Source organism: Aethalodelphis obliquidens, unplaced genomic scaffold, assembly GCF_003676395.1.
Source record: "Aethalodelphis obliquidens isolate GAN/ISIS:26980383/991018 unplaced genomic scaffold, ASM367639v1 scaffold16, whole genome shotgun sequence".
Classification (NCBI taxonomy): Eukaryota; Metazoa; Chordata; class Mammalia; order Artiodactyla; family Delphinidae; genus Aethalodelphis; species Aethalodelphis obliquidens.
Window position 1 is genome coordinate 31,424,882 of NW_020837960.1, and position 19,836 is coordinate 31,444,717.

The 19,836-nt window shown below is 49.4% G+C and overlaps 1 protein-coding gene across 3 annotated transcripts in view; it reads left to right on the plus strand.

The window, feature by feature from the left end:
* SPATA13 (spermatogenesis associated 13) overlaps positions 1–19,836 on the plus strand; it is a 256,520-nt gene that overhangs the window by 212,524 nt on the left and 24,160 nt on the right. The window contains exon 1 of one of the 3 annotated variants that reach the window (XM_027116682.1): positions 18,068–19,670. The exons of the other annotated variants lie outside the window; for them this stretch is intronic. Within the exon in view, the coding sequence (XP_026972483.1) occupies positions 19,616–19,670 (55 nt within the window). The 5' untranslated portion in view covers positions 18,068–19,615. Of the gene's footprint in view, positions 1–18,067; positions 19,671–19,836 lie in introns of those variants that run through there. 3 annotated transcript variants of the gene reach the window in all.

The following is a 19,836-nucleotide window of genomic DNA, read 5'->3' on the forward strand; positions in this document are numbered from 1 at the left end:
AACCTGACTTTCAAAGCTCTTTCTGGGTGTTTGAGGTTCACCAGTACTGTTTGAGCAGCACGGAGGAGTTTTTTATCTGATAGAGTTGTTCATATGCTACCTTAGTCCTTGCCCGGTAAATACCTGCTGACCCGAATTCATGGAACGATTCAGGTTCCTGAGAGAGCACGTTGACGTCCGAGCCAGCGCGCTGGCTGGACAGTGGCCTGGCCAGGCGCACGGGGCAGGAATAGGACGGGCGCTTGCCGTGGGGCAGACGCCGCCCCGCGTGCTCCGCTGCTTAGTTCCTCTGATCGCGTGAACCTCTGGTGGTTGCTGTCATCCTCCTTTTACAGACCAGAAACCCCAAGTGTAAGTAAGGGAGCCCCCAACGATGTGGCAGAGAAGGGCCTTGAATCTGCAGTCAGAGTTTTCACTGCAGGCCCATGTTTTTAACCACTGAACTGCGCGACTCTAAAGAGACACGGCAGCCTGCCGACGACCAGACCTTCGGTTGCCGGGTTTACCGTCTTACCTGTGAAAAGCAGCATCGCGCGGCGCGCGTGAGTGATGGATGGGGTGCTCGGACGCCTGGGTTCTGGGCAGCGCTGCCGCCCACCGGCCAGTGGGCACGACCTCCATGTGACGGTGGTGACTGGAGCCGAGCCGCGAGAAGGGGCGGGATTTAAAGAGTGTTCTTTCCAGAGACTTGAAGGAGGTCGAGGGCATCACTCGGCGTCCTTACATTTCAGGGAGAGGGAGTGGAGGGGGGACCACAGAGGGTGGAGAAGAGAAAGGGAACAGGTGGGGTGAGGCCCCAGTCATCCTCCCCCTGAAGAGGATGGAGGATGGAGAAGGTGACGAGAGGATGGAGATGGTGACGGGAAGGTCGCTGATGGATTGTGACCCGGAAATGGTGGCAGAGGGTGTCCTGGGAGGGCCGCGCCTCGTGCTGGGCGGTCAGGGAGGCATGAACGGTGAGGGTGAGGGAATGTCTGTCCTCCACATGGTGCCGCCTGGCTTCTGCCTCAGCAGGAATCCGGGCTGGACTCTCGTCAGACAGGGTGAAAAGGAAAGAGGAAGCGGGGGCGGCTGGAGGCCGAGGGAGTTTTCGAGCATCTCCTGCTTTTGTGGTCCTCTCGGCCGAGCAGGTGGGGCCCCTGGCATTGCACTGCCCGCCCCCCCAACCCCGTCCCGGGGCCCCTGCCCTCCGGGCCCCCCACCCCCTCCTCAGGCCAGGCTTCCGCCCACGCTGGTCAGAGTTCCTGTTCGGTCCTTACTGCTGTTTCCCTGTGAGCTTTCCCCACCGTCACTGGAATGGAGTCCCAGCCCCTTAAGCGAGTTTGCAGGCTCTCTGCCGCCTGCCCGCCACGGTCTGCTGCTCTCGCATCTCCTCCGGCGCTCCCTCACCGCCCGGCTCTCCGCTCGCTCTGCCCAGATTCCCCTTCCTTCCCTTCACATACGGCAACGTTCATTCCATTCCAAATTCAAAACTCACTGCCCTGGGGACCTGTCATCTCTCTGCACAGCAGTTGCTTCTCTCCAGCCCAGTCATCAGCGTCTGGTGATGCATTTCGAGAAAGTTGTCCAAGAGGAGAGAAAAGGCTGCAAGCACACGATGCCTTCAAAACGTTACTGGTGATGGAAAAAAAGTTGAAACAATGGAAATGTCCACTTGCAGTGGGATAGTCTAGGGTCATATGGGCGACCACTTCAAAACAGTTTACAGCATCGTTAGGGAAAGCCCGTAACAACGTGGAAAATGACCGATGTAATATTAAAGTGAGAAAAAGGGAAGTAATGTTGTATTAGTTTGCTAGGGCTGCCGTCACAAAGTACCACAGACCAGGTGCCTTAAACAGCAGGATGAATTGTCTCAGTTCTAGAGGCTGGAAGCAGGGTGAGTTCCTCCCGAGGGCTGAGGGGGACCTTCTGCCGGCCTCTCTCCTGGCTCCTGGCGGCCTTGGGTCCCCTGTTTCTCGGCATCTGGATGCATCTCCCTCACCTCTGCCTCCGTCTTCACGCGGCGTCCTGTTGAATCAGGGCCCACCTTGATGATCGCATCTCAGCTTGATCATCTACTGAGACCTGTTTCCAGATAAGACCACAGTCACTGGTACTGGGGGTTAGAATTTTAGCATCCTTTGGCGTGGGGGGGACACAATTCAACCCATAACATACCATGATTGCAGCCGTATACGGCGTGTACACATGTGGTCAAAGGTTTACCAAGAATATGCAAAAGTGAAAATAGTGTAGTTAGGCGGGTAGGAATATAGATGGGTTTTCTTCTAACCCTGTACTCATACAAACAGCTTATTTCTGCACCTTCTGTGTTTTGTTTTGAGTTGAGTGTTCTTTTGTTGAGAAGCAACAAAAACTGACTCTACCTAGTTGGAGCAAAAGAGAACGTCTTGGAAGGGTGTCAGGTGTTCCCAGAATTGATGGGGTGTCTGGGAACCTGTCTAGGAAGTGGACGGGAGCCTGCCTAGGAAGTAGATGGCAGTCGGGGTTGCTCCTGGGAGTCGGGGAGCCACATGCAAGGAGCCGAGGAAGGCCCAGTCTGTCCGTCTTTGCCTCTGAAGTCGCTCAAGAGGCAAAGTCCCAGGATGGGGTTCAACTCCCCAGCTCAGGTGACGTGTCCACCACCTGGGGGCACTGGGACAGAGTGGAGGATGGGGTCCTCCAGGGATGGACCCCTTGTCTTCGGTACAAAGAGGCAGGTGCGTGGATTCCCTGACCACGATGGAGGGGAGGTCGTTCCCCCAAAGGAAATCCAAGTGGTGTTGGAAGTAGAAATAGATTCTGGACAGATGCCCCATTTGTTCATTCATTCATTCAGTGTCTTTTGAGGACCTGCCATGTGCCAGGTGACAGCCATGAGCACAGCAAAGCCCTTTACCTCACACACCTTCTAGTGCGGGGATGATAAATTAATAAGGAGCTGTTACATGGCAGGCGGCACACCGTAAAGAAAGATGAAGCACGTAGAGGGTATGCGTTGTTTTTTGTTTTTTTTTAATTTTATTTATTTATTTATTTATATTTGGCTGTGTTAGGTCTTCGTTTCTGTGCGAGGGCTTTCTCTAGTTGTGGCAAGCGGGGGCCACTCTTCATCGCGGTGCGCAGGCCTCTCATTGTCGCGGCCTCTCTTGTTGCGGAGCACAGGCTCCAGACGCGCAGGCTCAGTAGTTGTGGCTCACGGGCCCAGTTGCTCCGCGGCATGTGGGATCTTCCCAGACCAGGGCTCAAACCCGTGTCCCCTGCATTGGCAGGCAGATTCTCAACCACTGCGCCACCAGGGAAGCCCGAGGGTATTCATTTTTAAAAGAACATCGTTTTAACAATGACGCACCTATTCCACGTCTAATTAAAACCCTCTCACTCCTTCGTGGAGGGAGACAACCCAGAGGCTCACCAGTAACTGCAAACGTCTCCCAAGTCCAGGGCCTCTGAGTACCTGCATCTGTGCTCCAGCCCCACTGCAAAGCCTCGTCAGTGTTTATGCCCAGAAGTAAGTCCAGGCAACACACCCTTCCATAGTGGAAAGAGGTGGAGGAAAGGAAATAGAAAATACATAAATATTGTGTGTACATACACACGTGATGCCAGGAAAGGATGCTGCTCTTCTCTGCCTCTGGTTGTGAGGCACACGTGCTACTTCTGACTCTGCCCAACTTGACCCCATCGTTTGCTCCGGAGCCTCTGCCCCGAGCCCTGCCTGTGCTGGTCTTTGCCAGCTGAGGTGCTCCAAGCCTTCACTCCAGGCTCTCAGCTGGTACTGGCTCTACTTGTTTAGAGTCACCATGGTCTCCTCTATTCCCCTCTCTTAGTCAAAAATCAGTCAATCTACAAAAAAAAAAAAAAAAAAGTGTGAGCATCAGCTCTGAGCCAGACACCACTTCCACCATTTGGAGAACAGCAGAGATTAAAGCATCCCAAAGCGTTTACATTCCAGCATTTAAGCAGATTCAGGAAGTGGGTAAGTAGGATTAGCTCAGGCACTGATGACCGTTCTGGAGAAGGTGAAGCTGGACAAGGTGGAGGGCGACCTCGTGTCCCTAAGAGGTGACGTTGGAGCCGAGACCTGGAAGATCTAAGGGAGGAGAGGTCCCAGCAGAAGGGGCACCAGATGCCCGACGCAGGCAGGAGCTTGATGTGCCTGAGGTTCAGCGAGAAGGCGGGGGTGCCTGGAGCTCGGGAATCGGGTGGGAGCGGACGGTGCAGCCTGGAGGTTAGAGAGAAGCTGGATAGAAGGGGCGTCGCAGGTCTTGAGAAGCGGTCGGGGTTATTCCGAGTGAAACGGGAAGCCGTTGCCAGCTGGGCTTCAGAGAGGAAGGCTGTCTGGGGAGAGAGGGCAGAGGAGGGAGGCTAATTGGAAGGTTATTGCGTTGGTCCAGTTGGGAAACGATGGTGGCGGCGACCACAGAAGACACCCATGTGTTCCCTGGGTGCTCATTTTCCAGAGCACGAGGAAGCTTGAAAGCCGGTCCTTCGCTCTGAGTCAGCGGGGCCAGGGCTGGGGCTCTGGCGGAAGTACTTCTCTCTTGGGGGAAGAAATTCAGTTTGGACAGAGCTGAGTTACCGGATGGAAATAAAATGCTTTGTCAATGTATTATGAAGTGATCCCAAACCCCTGTGTTGCCCTCTTCGTTTCTGGGCTATGGTGAACATCACCCTCTCTCCGGGGAGATTCCAGCAGGGCTCTGATAGGTAAGGCAGGCAAATCCGAGTCTAGAATAAGTGTCTCTTCCAGTAAGGACAAACCATCCACCCCTCTGTTATGGAAAGGGCCCATTGTAATCAACTCCCCACGAGTAGTCGTCTGGGTCCTTCAAGGAACCATATCATTAACTCTGTTGAGGGGACACCCTGTGGTTTAGCCCAGGCTTGGCATCTGTGCCTGCCACCAGAGCCATTTTATTTTTTTAACCCACTGAGTCAGCATCAAGACGACCAGGAACCAAGATGGACATTTGCCCCGTGGGACATAATGTCACACGGTTGTCAAACAGCCTCGTTTGCTGTGGGATTCCTGTGGGACAGATGATTTCCCGTGCTTTGAGTGTATTCTGACGTATCCAATCACACCCCTGCCCCAGAGCCGTCCACGAACCCATTTTGTTCTCTCCAAGCTCCCCCAGTGGCTCCTCAGAAAAGCCATTTGCTCTGACCGTGAATCCACATAGGCTCACCCCTCACTGAGGCCAGAGTATCGCTTAGATTTTACTGCTGGGCGGACTTCCGTTTCCGGGGGCACCAGGGAAGTGACAGGAGGGCTCGAAGGAAGAGTTGCAGTAATGGGACCCCGGACCCCAAGGTCACCTGGCTTCTGCTCCATGAGGAGGCCCTGAGTCTGGAACCGACTTAGATCTGGGAGTTGAGTGAGGTCCCTCGATTCCCTGTGGTGGTGGCTCAGGTGCGCCCTCTGCTCACCGGAGTTGGCCATTTCCCGCTACACGAGTCAAGCAGTACCTTCATGGAGCCCCTCATCAGTTTTGTCCCCCAGGGACCCTGTATCAGTGAAGCGCAGCTGGAGATCAGGTGGGTCACACCGTCCCAGTGACCGAGCAGGTCCTGCTGCCTAGGGCAGAAGCCACGCCCACTTTCCCAGGTGGCCATCCCACCTCCATGGGGTCCTGAACTCCTTGAAATAGAAGCCTCTCCCGCTGGCTCCCTGGGCCCAGGGAGATTAGCAGCAGGTTGATCATAAGGTAGCTGCCACGTCCATGATCTGGTTTGGGAGGTAAGCCCAGGGGAGGGTGAGGACCTGACACACCGGCTCCAGCGTTTCTGTCCCCAGACTTGCACCCCTTCTTCTTCATCTTCCGAGAGCTGGCCTCTCAGCTGCCTTATGAGTGGGCAGCCCTGGGTGCCCGTCCCACCAACGTGCTGGAGTGGCCGCCCCGCCTCAGGAGCCCATGTGTTGAATGCGTGCGTGCTGCCCACGGGGACAGATTTGGTCTGATCTAAATTATGTTTAGTAAATGCCGTGTGTGGGAACCTTGTTTGGCTTCTGATACCGACCAGCCGGCTGCGAAAAGGTCATTTCGAGACAAGGGGGGACATTTTCACATGGAATCAGTATTCAGAAAAGGAATTATTGTTAATTTTGTTCATAGGGATAACGATAGTGTAGTTATTTTTAAGTCCTTGTTCATTTGGGTACATACTAATATTTGTTGCACGAAATGATACATGGGAGATTTGCTTTAAAATATCCCCAATATTGTTGGGAACTAGTTGGGAAAAATTGTAAAATATTGATCCTTCTGGGTTCATCATATAATTTCTCTCCTTTCATGTTCGTTTGCAATTTCATAGAATAAAAGGTTTTAAAAATAATGAAAAGGGTGTTTCCTCCGCCCTGGTCAAGTGTTGTCAAAACCTCCAAATCCCAGAAGTGCCCACAACTAACATTTTCTCAAAATGTAGAAATGTGACCATTAGCAGTTTAACTTTTCTTAAGAAATGAAGACCTATTCCTTTTAGGTGAACGTGAGGTCCTCCTCAGAACTTCGCAGCACGGTGCTGGGCTATTTTCCAGAACCAGCTACATCTCTCTGGCTTTGTTTAGAGCTCTTGTCTCACCTCCTCCCTGGCCCATATGTCGCTGACGAGAGCTTATTACATGGAGCAATCCTTGGTCACGCTTACCCACTGCACGGGTGTGGTGTTGGAATAATAGAATTCCACCATGAATCACAGTGGTACTCAGAAGTGCTTTTCTCAAGTTCACGGCTGGGAGGGTGCCAGTCTATAAAAACCCTGTGGCTCTGTTGGCGATAGTGTTTGTGCCCCTTGGGTCTTGTGCCCCTTGTGCTCTTCCTTGGGTCTGAGCAAGTGTGCCTGTGCAGTGCTGACTTTCTCCTAGGGAACTACCTTTGCTGCCTTTTATGATGTTTTCTCTTACATCCAAGGCAGCTTATTCCATCGCAGCCTGATTTTCCCATACTTATTTCCGTTCCTGCCATCTTTCCTCTCGTAACTAGTCTACCTGTTCTGATCAGAAGTCAGATTTGATCGCCCTTCAAAATTCTTATTTTCATGTCTACTCATGCTTCTCTTTCTACCCATCCCATGCATCGAGTTCAGATTAGTTTTCTTCTGTGATGTAAACAAAGTGTTTGTCTTAACTGTCTCCCAGAAAGAACAACATCCAGTTTCCTTAGCTGGATGGAATCTTTTTTATTTTATTTATTTTTTTGTGGTACGCGGGCCTCTCACTGTTGTGGCCTCTCCCGTTGCGGAGCACAGGCTCCGGACACGCAGGCTCAGCGGCCATGGCTCACGGGCCCAGCCGCTCGGGGGCATGTGGGATCTTCCAGGACTGGGGCACGAACCTGTGTCCCCTGCATCGGCAGGAGGACTCTCAACCACTGCGCCACCAGGGAAGCCCTGGCTGGAATCTTAATGGGTCACAAACAAAGGAATATAGCATGCCACTGAACCGGTAGATTTGCGTATGCCATTTAAAAAATATATTTGTTACATTTTCAATAAGGCTTTTACTCAACCAAAAAGTATTATTTTGTAATAATGCCGAACCACAGAGGAAAGAAAATGACAGGATTAGGTCCAATGAAAACTTATTATAAAAAATAGAGAAAATGACTTTCTGGGGAGACACAAACGTGAGTTGACTTGATGGACTCTTTATGGCTTTTTAAAGTATTTCGTCCCACATGCTGTGTGGAGTGGCCAAAAGAATGAAATTAAAAAATAAATAAATAAAAGGGACTTCCTTGGCGGTCCGGTGGTTAAGACTCCGCGCTTCCAATGCAGGGGGCGTGGGTTCAATCCCTGGTCGGGAAACTAGGGTCCCACATGCCGTGTGGCACGGCCAAAAAATAAAATTAAAAAAAAAATTCAAAATTACTCAAATGATTGCTTGATTTGATTTTTTTCCCACATCTTTATTTCTTATGAATATAGTCACTTTGCACGCTAGGAAAGAGGATCATGTTAAACCAGTGTAGCCCTCCAGTGACCTGGGCCAGAATTGCTGGATCTGCAGCAGAATCATGTCATCATTGAAGCTGTCACCCATGGCGCTGTAAAACTCTAACTCATAACCACCTGTGTACATTATATTTTCGTTAGGAAACAACCAAAAAATCCAGTCCTTAAGGGCATGATGCATATGAATAATATCTTGTTCTATAAAAGAATAACCCAAGTTACACAAGTGGCCACCGATGTGTGAACCGGCCAGTGTTGCTGGGGGGAGGAGGTATTTTGAAAACCTACTCTGAGGTTTAAAAATTCCTAGTTCTGCTGTCAGTGAGAAAGCAAGGAAACAGTGCTACAGACCGCACTGCCATTGATCAGGGTCTACCACGAGAATATAAAGTTAGAGATAAGGGTGGGGAATTGGATAACTTAGAAATTTCCAAACTAATGAACTTAATGACGAGAAATCCAGCATGCTGCCTTTTTCCTTTCGCCGAGGACACACTGAGGCCCGTTTTAGAGACGCGTCCAGGTCTGAAAAGGGATGGCAGGTGTCCCCCCGAGTGGGTTCCTGCTTCTTCCGTCCGTGTCCGCGGAAAGGCCGGGCGGGAGCTCCCGCGGGGGGCCGGGCCGGTCCCACTTAGCCCATCATGAGCCCGGCGACCTCTCTCGGGTGGACCCGTAAACTCCCGAGCCCCGCACGGGCGCTGCCTTCCGCCGGGGCCCCGGGGGGAGCGGCCGCACGTCCGCGGCGCTGGAGGGCCTGGGGTCCTGCGCGCGGGGCTGCACACGGGGTCCTGCACGTGGGGCGGGGGGCAGAGCTGCCCGCGCGCCTCCCGCAACTGCCGCCCGCTGCCCCCGCGCAGCCCGCACGCCAGCCTGGCTTTCCTCTGGTGAAGGTTCCCACACAGCTTTCAGGCTGGTTTGTCTACGGGAAAAAGGCGTGTGTCAAGACGGTCCCCTGTCTTTAAAGCCCAGTAGTTTCAAAGGGCAACTGAGGTTATCACTCGGGATATCCTTCCCCGCCCGCAACTTCCAGTCGCTCTGTTTGGTTTTGTGCAGAGATGTATTTTCTCAGCCATGGAGAGCTCTCCTTATGTATGTGCTTATTTACTTTCCTGCATTTAGGGACTAGTATTGGGTGTAAAGGCCAGTTTATCCAACCTCATTATGAAGTTGATAATATCATTAGGAAGTGACGTAGGACGTGCCATTAGGACATAGTCAAACAGTGGCATTTCAGGCTGCGTCCAAGGTGCGCGGAAGCCTCTCTGACTTGAGCTTTTAGGATGCTCTTGGGTTAGGAGATGCCTCATTTGTATTGATCCACTGGACACACACACCTGCTGTTGTGTAACACATACGTTTATATCAGTATGAGCCCTGTGATAAGTGAGGCACTTTGTGGAGGCTGGCTGCTCCCAGAAGCCAGAGACTGAGCTCATGGAACCTCCCGGCTGGTGTCCAGACCCGGAAATACACTGCAACAGCAAAGGAGGTGAGTGTAACCGCAGAGCAGGCAGATCCCGTCTGGGGAGTCCCCAGGCTTTCCCCAGAAAATGACGTCAAAGCTGAGACTTGAAGGCTGAGCTGGAGTTAGATGCAGTGTGTTGTTGAGAGAAGGTGTATTCCAGGCTGGGCGTGATACCGACCAGGGTTCTTGGCCTCCTTAATCAATAGAAATTGATTGGAGGCCAGATGAGAAATTCAGGCAGGGCTTTACTGGGGCTCCTGGTGTAGCAGGGGGGATTGAGAACAAGTAACGGTTACCCTTGCTCCCTCATTCCCGGAGGGGCGGGGGGAGGGGGGTGGTCCCTGATGCGGGGTGAGGGTAGGGGTGTGTCCAGCGCTGGAGGGGTGGCTTAGGCAGTTGGCCCACCGCTTAGGTGGTGCTTAGGGCAGGGGGCATGTGCAGTGCCCTGCCATTGCTCCAGGCTCTTCAAAAGCGGCAGTTGAGTTTTTTTAGTCTTTTGTATCTTTTTGTCCATAATTTGTCCCAACTGCATATGCATGCAGTTATTTTTAGTCCCGCAAGTTTCTTTGTATTTTCTTGCTGGAGGAGAAGTTTGTCCAGGTGCAAGCGTTGAAGCCCTCGCAGCAAACGGTCCCAGATGTCAGGGGAACAGCATGTGGGGAGTGTAGGAGCCAGAGGAGAGAAACTTGAGAAACCCAGGTTTGGGTCACCCTCAGAAACTTTCTTAACCCAGCCATGCGCTCATCAGATGGAAGTGTCCTTGGTGCGGACAAGGCCTGCACCTGCCCAGGGCTCTCTTGGGGGCATGGTGCCCTCTATGCCACTCTCATGGGTGGAGTTGTGTCCTTCTTGGGAGTCAAGGCCATGGCTCCAAGCTAGCTCTGGCAGCTGTAGTCATTACTGTAGTCACGGAACTAGTTCAGCTCCATAAACCAATGAAATGTAAATATGAGACTCAAAAGAGATTCATATTTATGAAAACTAAACACTTTGAAGAGGCTTAATCAAGGTGTGAATTGCTAACAAATTGTTTTCAGTCAGATAAAAATTGAGAGCTGTAAAACATGGAAAAATCAGGGAATCTGTACTCAGAACACTTCTGGTCATTACTTTAAAGCATCCAGAACTGGCGATTGTAGTTGACACCTCATGGGTGTGACATGCAGAATTCCTGTCCCATGATCACAGGGGGAGACCTCTGGTCCTCGATGATAACAGAGGTGAATCAGCTGCACCTTCGTACGTTGAAGTTGAGGTGTTCTGGGCATGATGCGTGTGTCATGTTTTTGACTTGGGCCTTTCAGGCAGCCGGACTACCTGGTGGGAGGGCCTTGCAGCAGCCCCTGAGGCTGTAGCGAGATGAGCTGAGGGGCAGGGTCGTCGAGAGGCAGGTCTAGATGAGGGATCAGACTACCAGAGGTCGGACAGAGCCTGCCCATTCAGGGCCTCCTGTGAAGGGGGTCAGACTTTATCCTGGGGGCAACCAGGAGCCGCAGAAGGGTTTTAAGTGGAGTGGGATGGTCAGGTTTGCATTTTGGTGATGTCACTGGCTAGGTTGTGGACCTGCCTGGAGACAGAGGAGACAGTCAGTGGGCAGAGCCCTGAACTAGAAACACGACGGTTCTCCTGGAAAAACGAAGACGTGGAGGTCGAACAATTGTCCGGATGTTTGGGGGGCAGACAACCTGGTGCCCCGGTGATGGGGGGAGCATAGGAGAAAAGCACACGAGTGGGGGGCTTGGGTCTGTTCCAGGCATTGAAGTTGGAGGCGCAGGTGGGACAGCTAGGTGGAGATCTTATCCCCTGGCCTTCACCATGAGGGTCTCAGGAGGAGGTGGCCCAGGCTAGAGGGGAAACCGGGGAGTCAACAGCAAGTGATTGGCTCTCAAAGCTGATGCAGGGAGGGGTACCATCCAGGGTGTGTGTGGAGTGAGAAAAGAGGGTCAGCATTTGGGAGCCAGTAAGGAAAGGAATCCACAAAGAAGATAGAAAAGGAGTGGGGCTTCCCTGGTGGCACGGTGGTTAAGAATCCGCCTGCCAATGCAGTGGACATGGGTTCGAGCCCTGGCCCGGGAAGATCCCACATGCTGTGGAGCAACTAAGCCTGTGCACCACAACTACTGAGCCCGTGTGCCACAACTACCGTAGCCTGCGTGCCATAACTACTGTAGACCACGCAACTAGAGGCCATGCTCCACAACAAAGAGAAGCCGCCGCAAGGAGAAGCCCATGTCTGTGCACCGCAACAAAGGAGCTCCCGCTCACCGCATCTAGAGAAAGCCGTGCACCGCAACAAAGACCCAATGCAGCCAAAATAAATAAATAAATCTGTGACTCTGTTTTTTTAAAAAAAAAAGGAAAGAAAAGGAGTAGCCAGACAGGTGAGTGGTGTCCAGATGTCCAAGGATGCTGGGCTCCGGGGAGGTGGTGGTTATGATGTCACCTGTGCCCAGGGCCAAGTCGGATGCTCTGAACCATACGCATGGCTCCAGCAGCAATTAGGAACTTGTGGGTTTTGAGAAAAGCGGTTTCAGTTCAGTGAGCGGGCAGAGCCAGGATGCAGGAGGGTGTCTGCAAGATTGTGCGGGGAGTCCAGACCTTATGTGTGAGTGTGAAGGAATTTTATCGATTTTGTTTATTGGTGTTGGTTTTCTGATTTGATGGCCAAAAATTTCCCATAAGTGCTAGGGCTAATTAAAAACTGTTTTGCTATCATATTAAAAAAACTATTTTGGCTTTACATTACCGTATCTGAAAGCTCGTTAATTGACTGTGTGAATGTTCATTTGTACTAAATATTTTTGAAAGAAATAGTCTGTTAAATATACACCAGAAAGTTCCATTCCTTGATCTAGAGTTCTGTTCTAATACCCCAACATGAAGGAACTGGGGGCAGTTTAATCATAAGGGTTTATGCCATTTCAACTCTGATGTTTTTAAATTAAATAAATCGTTAAGAAATTACTGAAGCATATTTTTTTTAAGTCTTGCAGTGAAGTTAATAACTCCATTAAGACCTTAATTTTATTTTTTACTTGGTCAAGACAAAGAATATAGGTTTCTTCCCTTTGCCTTAGTTTTTTGTTGTCGTTGATCCTACTTCTAATTTGTTATTCTGGCGTTGTTCTATTCTAATAATTGTTATGAAAGTTAATGTTATTATGAACCAGACTTTGGGTCAAAAAAACAGTGGAGTCCCAGTCATCTATTGACCAGCCATGTGACCTTGGCAAGTTATTTAACCTCGAAGTCTTAATGTCCTCGTCTGTAATAGGAAATATTACTGTTGTCCATCCCACAGATGGGTGAGAGTGACCTGATACACAGTAAGTGTGCAGTAAATTATTACAGAGACCTAAAGAGAAGCACTAATTGTTCTGGGGACAAGGATAGTGATGATTGGTGAGCTGTGTTCGCAACCAGAGTTCTGAGTTCCTGACTCAACTGCGCTAACAAGCAGTTTAACCTTTGACAAGTCACTTAATCTAATAGGTAAGGCCCTAGGGCACCAGGAGTCCATATGGAACAATATTCTGTTTAATTATTATCCAAATATAGGTTAAACTGATCTAAAATGCAAACACTCAGGTTATAGGAAAAAAGAAGGTAACTCGAATGAATGTTTTCTGTTGACTCTCTTGATCGTTATCACCCAGAGACGCCTCTCAACTTTTTGTTAAAAGGAAAGAAGAAAAGAAAAGGAATGGCAGGTGTTGAAGGGTGTGTGTGATGCCTTGAGATTATTTTAAGCAAACCTTGTCTGATCTCTTATGGTTTGAATGAGCTCTTTCTGCGTCTGCTTTTCCAAAGTTTTCTTTCAATGATGAATCACAGAGAAAATATTTAGTCAGATCATCCTTGCTCAGGACCTGTGGAGGGTGATCGTAGCGGAGCTCTCGGGAGGCTGGTTGAAGGGTCGGTGACATCGAGCCCTGATGGTCAGGTGTGCACGTGCGTCGGGTCTGGGCTCTCCCATCTCCAGCCCGCTTCACGCTTTCCTGCCAGTGATGGCGGGCGCTGGGTGTATTTATCTGTGAAAGAAGATGATTCTGTTCTCTTGTCTTTAGGCGGGTGTCTTCCTGCCTCCTGACACCGTCCTGGCTAAAATCTCTCCCTGCTGACCACACCGTGAGACCACGTGGACTCCACGGTCAGACCGATTTAGAGCCAGGAAAGGGTTCTGTCTGCAGGCACAGGCCCTGCAGATACAGACACCAGGGCCTTAGACCGCAGGCCTGCATGTCTGAGAGGTGTGTGGGCTTCAGCAGCGCTTAGCTGCTGTCTCAGCCTTATCAGTGCCCAGAATCAAGAGTTGTTTTTTTTTTTTTTTAAAGGAACACAGTGTTCTAGTTCCTGTCTCAGAAAAACATCATAACGTTTCTTTAACGTTTTTCCAGCAAACTCTTGAAATTCTCATCTTCTAACATTTGAAAGCTTCTCTATTCTAAGATGTGTATTTGTTCCAATCATTCTAAACTACAGAGCTAAAAAAGTTTTTAAAATATCATGTGTCTAATGCCAAGTCTAAGACATTGGATTTTTTATAAGGAAAAGAGTAGGGAATTATATTCAGTATCCTATAATAAACCGTAATGGAAAAGAATATGAAAAAGAAAATATTTATATATACATGTACAATTGAATCACTTTGCCATACACCTGAAACTAACACAATGTTGTAAATCAACTATACGTCAATAAAATAAATTTAAAAAAAGGAAAAGAAAGAACATTAAAAGTCAGGGGAAAGAGAGCAAGAGAAATGAACATGGAGCAAACCACCACCAAGCACCCAGCCTCTGCTCGTGTCACTGGTCTTGCGGACATTCCGAATCTGAGGCTTAAACACATGCCGTGCTTTTTACTCGCTCGCTAATCGAGATCTGAGTCCTAGAGAGTGAAGCCAGCGATCAAAGCAGGCCAGACAGACCCCAAAGCCCGCATTGGTCCGTCCCACTTGCTGTCTCCCAGGCACTGTGCTGTTGCAGGAACAGAGCACAAAGCTATTTCATTTATGTGCACAGAAGTTTACCCATGTGCCAGTTTTTAAGTCCACACCCTAATAGTTGCCTTTGATTACAACAAAGAAAGAAGTGAAATTCCTCCATTATCTTGTTCTGCTCTTGTTATGTTTGAACCATACCCTAAGGATCCAAAGACAAATAAATGCAGAAAAGAAGTGAAATGTGTCCCAGGCCCTGGAGGATGGAAGCCCCACGTGGTTGTTTATAGAGGACAGGAAAGGCTTCCGTCTTAACACAGAGATGGTACCTTATCGTTTAAAGGACAATTTTGTATCTGTTTCTGAATTAGTCTAAAAGTTGTAGTCAGAGCCCAGGACCACTGTCTTGTTTGGGGCGGTTTTGGAGTGAGGGGCATGGGGTGGGGTAGATGGGCGGGTTCACTAAGGCATTGAGAGCACATCTTCCATCAGTTAGGGTGGATAGGCACACGGTACCTCGGGTGAAAGAGCAATAGCTTTGAAGACACACCTCTTCGTCCTCTGCCTTTGGCTCTCAACGGCTTGTTCGTGTTTCCCCCGCTCCGTTTCCGGTGTCTAAGTGATGGGCCCTCCCCTCTGCGTTCGGGAGGCTGGCTGCTGCACACTGTTTCAGGAAGACCTAAATGGAGCCTACCTTAGCCATCCTCGGGCAGGCAGCTTACCGAAACGGGGTCTACAGTTCTACGTCAGTATGTGCTAGAAAACGTTATGTGCTGCGTTGACTGTCTCTGGTGGTGTTTTCTTATGTTTCTCTGGGAAATGACATAACTGTGACCTGTAGATTAGTACTAATGTTTGTCTTTAATCCATTTAGAATAAAGGCATCCCTCTGGATACTCCATTATTTATGCTAATAGACAAGGGAATGTGGGTCTGAGTAGCTGATGGCAAATGTAGCTGATTACTTCCTGTTCAGAAATGCCCCCACTGCAGCTTTGGGAACTGCAGCCCCGTGTCAGCAACGGGGACAGCGGGGGAGTGTACTCAGAACCCTCGCTGAGTTCCTCTTGATTCTGGGGCATTGTTGCTCAGGTGGGGGTCTGGGCTGGGGCTCAGTCCAGCCGAGGGCAGGGGCTTCCTCGGTTCTGACGTGCACCCAACCTTGAGCTCATTTTCTGAAATTGGCAGTAGTGCTGGGCCGGAGAACAGCATGACTGTCCTCGGGGCCGCCTGCCGCCCTGTGTCTGTCCTGTAGCTCTTGGTAATGGGGCCTTATCCAAGCCTAGAAAAGAGGGGAAGTTTTAGAATCTTACCAGGTTAAGGACATCTCTGAACCATGCAGGGAAGCTGCAGCTTTGGTGAAACAGCAACAGCTGGGAAACGTTTGTTGCTGAGTAGATATCCAGTGCTGGTGATCTTTCTGCCCAATATCAGAAGGTGGCCATGTAGGAAAACCTGTACCTGGACTTCCCTGGTGGCGCAGTGGTTAAGAATCCACCTGCCAATGCAGGGGATACGGGTTCGAGCCCTGGTCTGGGAGGATCCCACATGCCGCGGAGCAACTAAGCCCACGCGCCACAACTACTGAGCCCACGATATAGAGCCCGCGAGCCACAACTACTGAAGCCCATGTGCCTAGAGCCTGTGCTCCACAACAAGAGAAGCCACCGTGATGAGAAGCCCGCTCACTGCAATGAAGAGTAGCCTCCACTCGCCGCAACTAGAGAAAGCCTGGGCACAGCAATGAAGACCCAACACAGCCAAAGGAAAAAAAAGAAAAAGAAAACCTGTACCGTATTGTACTTAAGAAGATACCAAAAATTCAGAGCTAAATGGAACCTTAACGACCACCTGCTCATCTCAAGAACCAGTTCTGGGCAGGTGGAGGGATGAGTACTGGTTTGAGTTGGAGGTTCCACTGCTAACTTACCTCGCCAGCAGCCTTCTTTTCCACACATATGGATGTAACTATGTAGGGGTCTTAGGGCCACTGGGCCGAAAATAGCCTTACTGTAGAGTAAAAATCATCGTAACATCCCGCGTGATTCTGACTTTTATCATCTCTGATTTCTAAATATTTGATGTTAATGTATAATTTGGATTTCTCCACTTGCCCGTGGGACTTAATCCCTTGCTGAATTCTTTTCGTGGTACCAGTAGTCAAGGTTCGTGACAGCTTAGTCTTGACCACATAGCAGCATCTTATCCAAGGAGAATAGATTCGTGTGTTGGCGGGGGGCGGAGGGGTTGGGGGGATGGAGGGTTTTGGGGGGGGTGGAGGAGGTTAAGACTTCCTTCCACTATGCTTAAGGTCTTTGTTGCAGTATTCTTATTGATCTGGTAAATATAGGCTCTAATCACTAAAGAACTTTCCAGACCTAAAAGTCTAACCTTCTCTGTAGCTTTTTCCAAAAATATCTTGGAAGCATTTTTTGGGTCATCTTCCTTTGAGAAGTTGCCCCACTGAATTCAGTGCAGTTTTTGTTTGTTTATTTACTTTTTTCCTTCTTTTTATCTTTATGTTTGTTTTGAGTGTCTGTGCAGTAAAGTAAGTTTACTTAGTGAATGCCTTTGGTTTAAGATCCTGAAATCCCAAGGACCTTAATCTAGCACCCTGACCCCATCTCTGGATTTAGAAAAAGTCCTTGGGAAACAGAAGCTGCCCTTTGTACCAGCTGCCCAGGGAAAGTGAAAGTGAGCCGTATAGCCAAGTTAAGACAATACCAAGGAAATGTGGCCAAGAGAGCTGCTGCTTTTTGAAAACTTGCAACTTTAACCAGAAAAAAAATTTAAGAAAATGAAAACACTCTGGATTTTATTTGCCTCCTGCTGGATTTTAAGCTTTGTTAGGGAAGATGCTCATCAGAATTAATTCCCGCTTCACTGCTTTGTGTCTCAGTATTCAGCGTTCATTCTAACGAAAACCAGGTCCACCCGTGCATTCCATGGTCTTCCTTTGTTTCTGAATTAACACTTCTCAAGCCTGAGTGTGCCTCTGATCCCAGATCCCTGGGTCTGGTTAAAGTCAGGCTGTGATTCCACAGGCCGGTGGAGTCTGCAGTCTGCACTCCCCACCAGGGACCCGCTCTCCAGTCACCCGGCGCTGCTGGTCCCTGGACCGCACCCTTTGGGGCAGTAATAACGTGTTATCGTAAACAGAGAGTTTTGTGGCCTTTTGGGAAATTCTGTGTTAAACAAGGTGACACAGATGTCACGATCTGGATTTGTAGCCTGCGGGGACTGACGTATCCTCTGGATTTCCAGGAAGTAGATACAGTGTTCAGTGGTTTTCAGACACTTTTCATGGACCATATTATACTAGTATTCCACATGGGGTATAGGAAACTTTACCTCGCAGAGAGTGGTCTGCCCTGAAAAACAATTTCAAGGAATCTTTTGAGTCCGTCATTTAATGAAGCACTGCCTTTATTAAGAATAGATATGCCCTGGGAATTCCCTGGTGGGTCCAGTGGTTGAGACACCATGCTTGCACTGCAGGGGGTCAGGGACTGAGATCCCACATGTCTTGCAGTGCGGCCAAAAAAAAAAAAGTATATATATATATATATATATATATATATATATATATATACACACACACACACACACACACATACATACACACATGGGGAGAGGGAGGGGGAGGGAGGGAGGGAGGGAGGGAGAAAGGAAGAAAGAAAGAAAGGAAGGAAGAAAGAATAGGTGTGCCCCTATTGAATGAACTGTCTATTCATCGTTTTTAAAGATTTTACTCTTTTCAGTCGTTTAAAAATACTTGCAAGGGGTAGATTCGAAGCCGACCCGGTTCTGTGAGTGGCGTATGTGCGCTCGCAGGTTACCCTTTGTTGTGGTTTATTGAAGACTTCGCTGGATTTAAAGGTGGGATGCACCAAACCAACAGAAACAGCCACAAATAGTTCAAGATGAGAAAAGCCTATGGTGAAGCGCGTGGTCGGCGTAGGTGACGTCACTGATCATGCAGCTTTGCCCCTTGAGCGTGGTCAGCAGACCTGAGGTTTGTCAGAGTAGCTGCTGCATGAGCTGTCCTGTTCATTAATCCCCAAGAAAGTGCCCGCGTTGTTCTGATATGTTCTCAGGGACCCTGAGAGCGCTGTCGGAGCCTGGTTGTCCCCACTGTACAGACCAGACACGGAGACCCTGGAGGTTTGAACTGGCGCCCATCACCCCAGAGCCGGCACGTACTCACGGGCTCAGTTTTTAGCCATTTACTGGGGGACAACCATGTGATCCCTACTGTGTGTATACCATCTCCTTGTCGTTAACTTAAAAAGTCAGCACCTTCAGTGTTGTGAGGAAATTGAAGGAAGCTGTTTGTTAATAGGTGTCCTTTCACAATATGACTTGCTTGTTGTAGCTAACTGGGAAAAAAGTATACAGGAAATAAATAACCCGTGTCAGCTAGAGAGAGCCTCTTTAAAATAAAAGACAATTCTCTTCATTATAGAGAACAGATACTTTATATAGTAAAAGATATGCATATCCTTGTCACATACACGCATATTTACATATATGTTTTTAAACAAATCCCACTTTTAAAATGAGTTCACAGATTTGCAGTTAACTGTGTAATATCACAACTGAAATTTTTGTCATGCCTTAGCATGAAATCCCAACTCCAGGTTTGAACCTAGCAACCTCTCTGCTTCTTCCCCCATGAAATGGGTTCCTTCTTTTTTTTTTTTTTTCTGAGCCCGCCCCTTTATTTTTTTAAATTGAAGTACAGTTGATTGACAGTGTTGTGTCAGTTTCTGCTGTACAGCAAAGTGATTCAGTTATACACATACATACATTCTTTTAAAGTATTCTTTTCTATGATGCTTTATCACAGGGTAGTGAATATAGTTCACTGTAGGAGCTGGTTGTTTGTCCATCCTGTATGTAATAGCTTACATCTTGAAAGCTCTCTTCGGGTCTGTCTCGGGCTTTGGGATTGCAATGAAGAGCAGCCTTTCTCCCACCGTCATCGGAGGCTCTCCGGGGCCCCTGGTAGGCAGATGTGGTGCCTGGTTTCCTGGGTGGCCGTCTGGCCTGCGTTTAGGCTTTCCTCCCCGCCGTCCAGTCTGAGGCTGTAACCTCAGCCGCCCGTGGGCGGGCGCTGTGAGCAGTGAGGCTCTGGCCGGCAGGCACAGGCGTCAGCAGTGAATAAGCGATTCTGTCGTCTCCTCAGCCAGAGCCTGTGCGAGTCTCCGTGATGCACAGTCACCCCCCAGCCCCGCTCTGAACGTGGCTCTTTTCCAAACAGAAGGATGGTGGCTAGAGGGGAAATTGCAAGATTCTGGAGTCTGGAAAGCCTTCACCTGGGTACGTGTGCAGAGAATGGACTCCTGTGTCTGGCCATGTTGCCGGTTCCCCCTGGGTCCTTGCAAGTTGCAGGGCTCTCTCTGCTGCTTCTTGTCGAGTGTGTGTGTGTGTGTGTGTGTGTGTGTGTGTGTGTGTGTGTGTGTGTGTGTGTGTGTGTGTGTGTGTG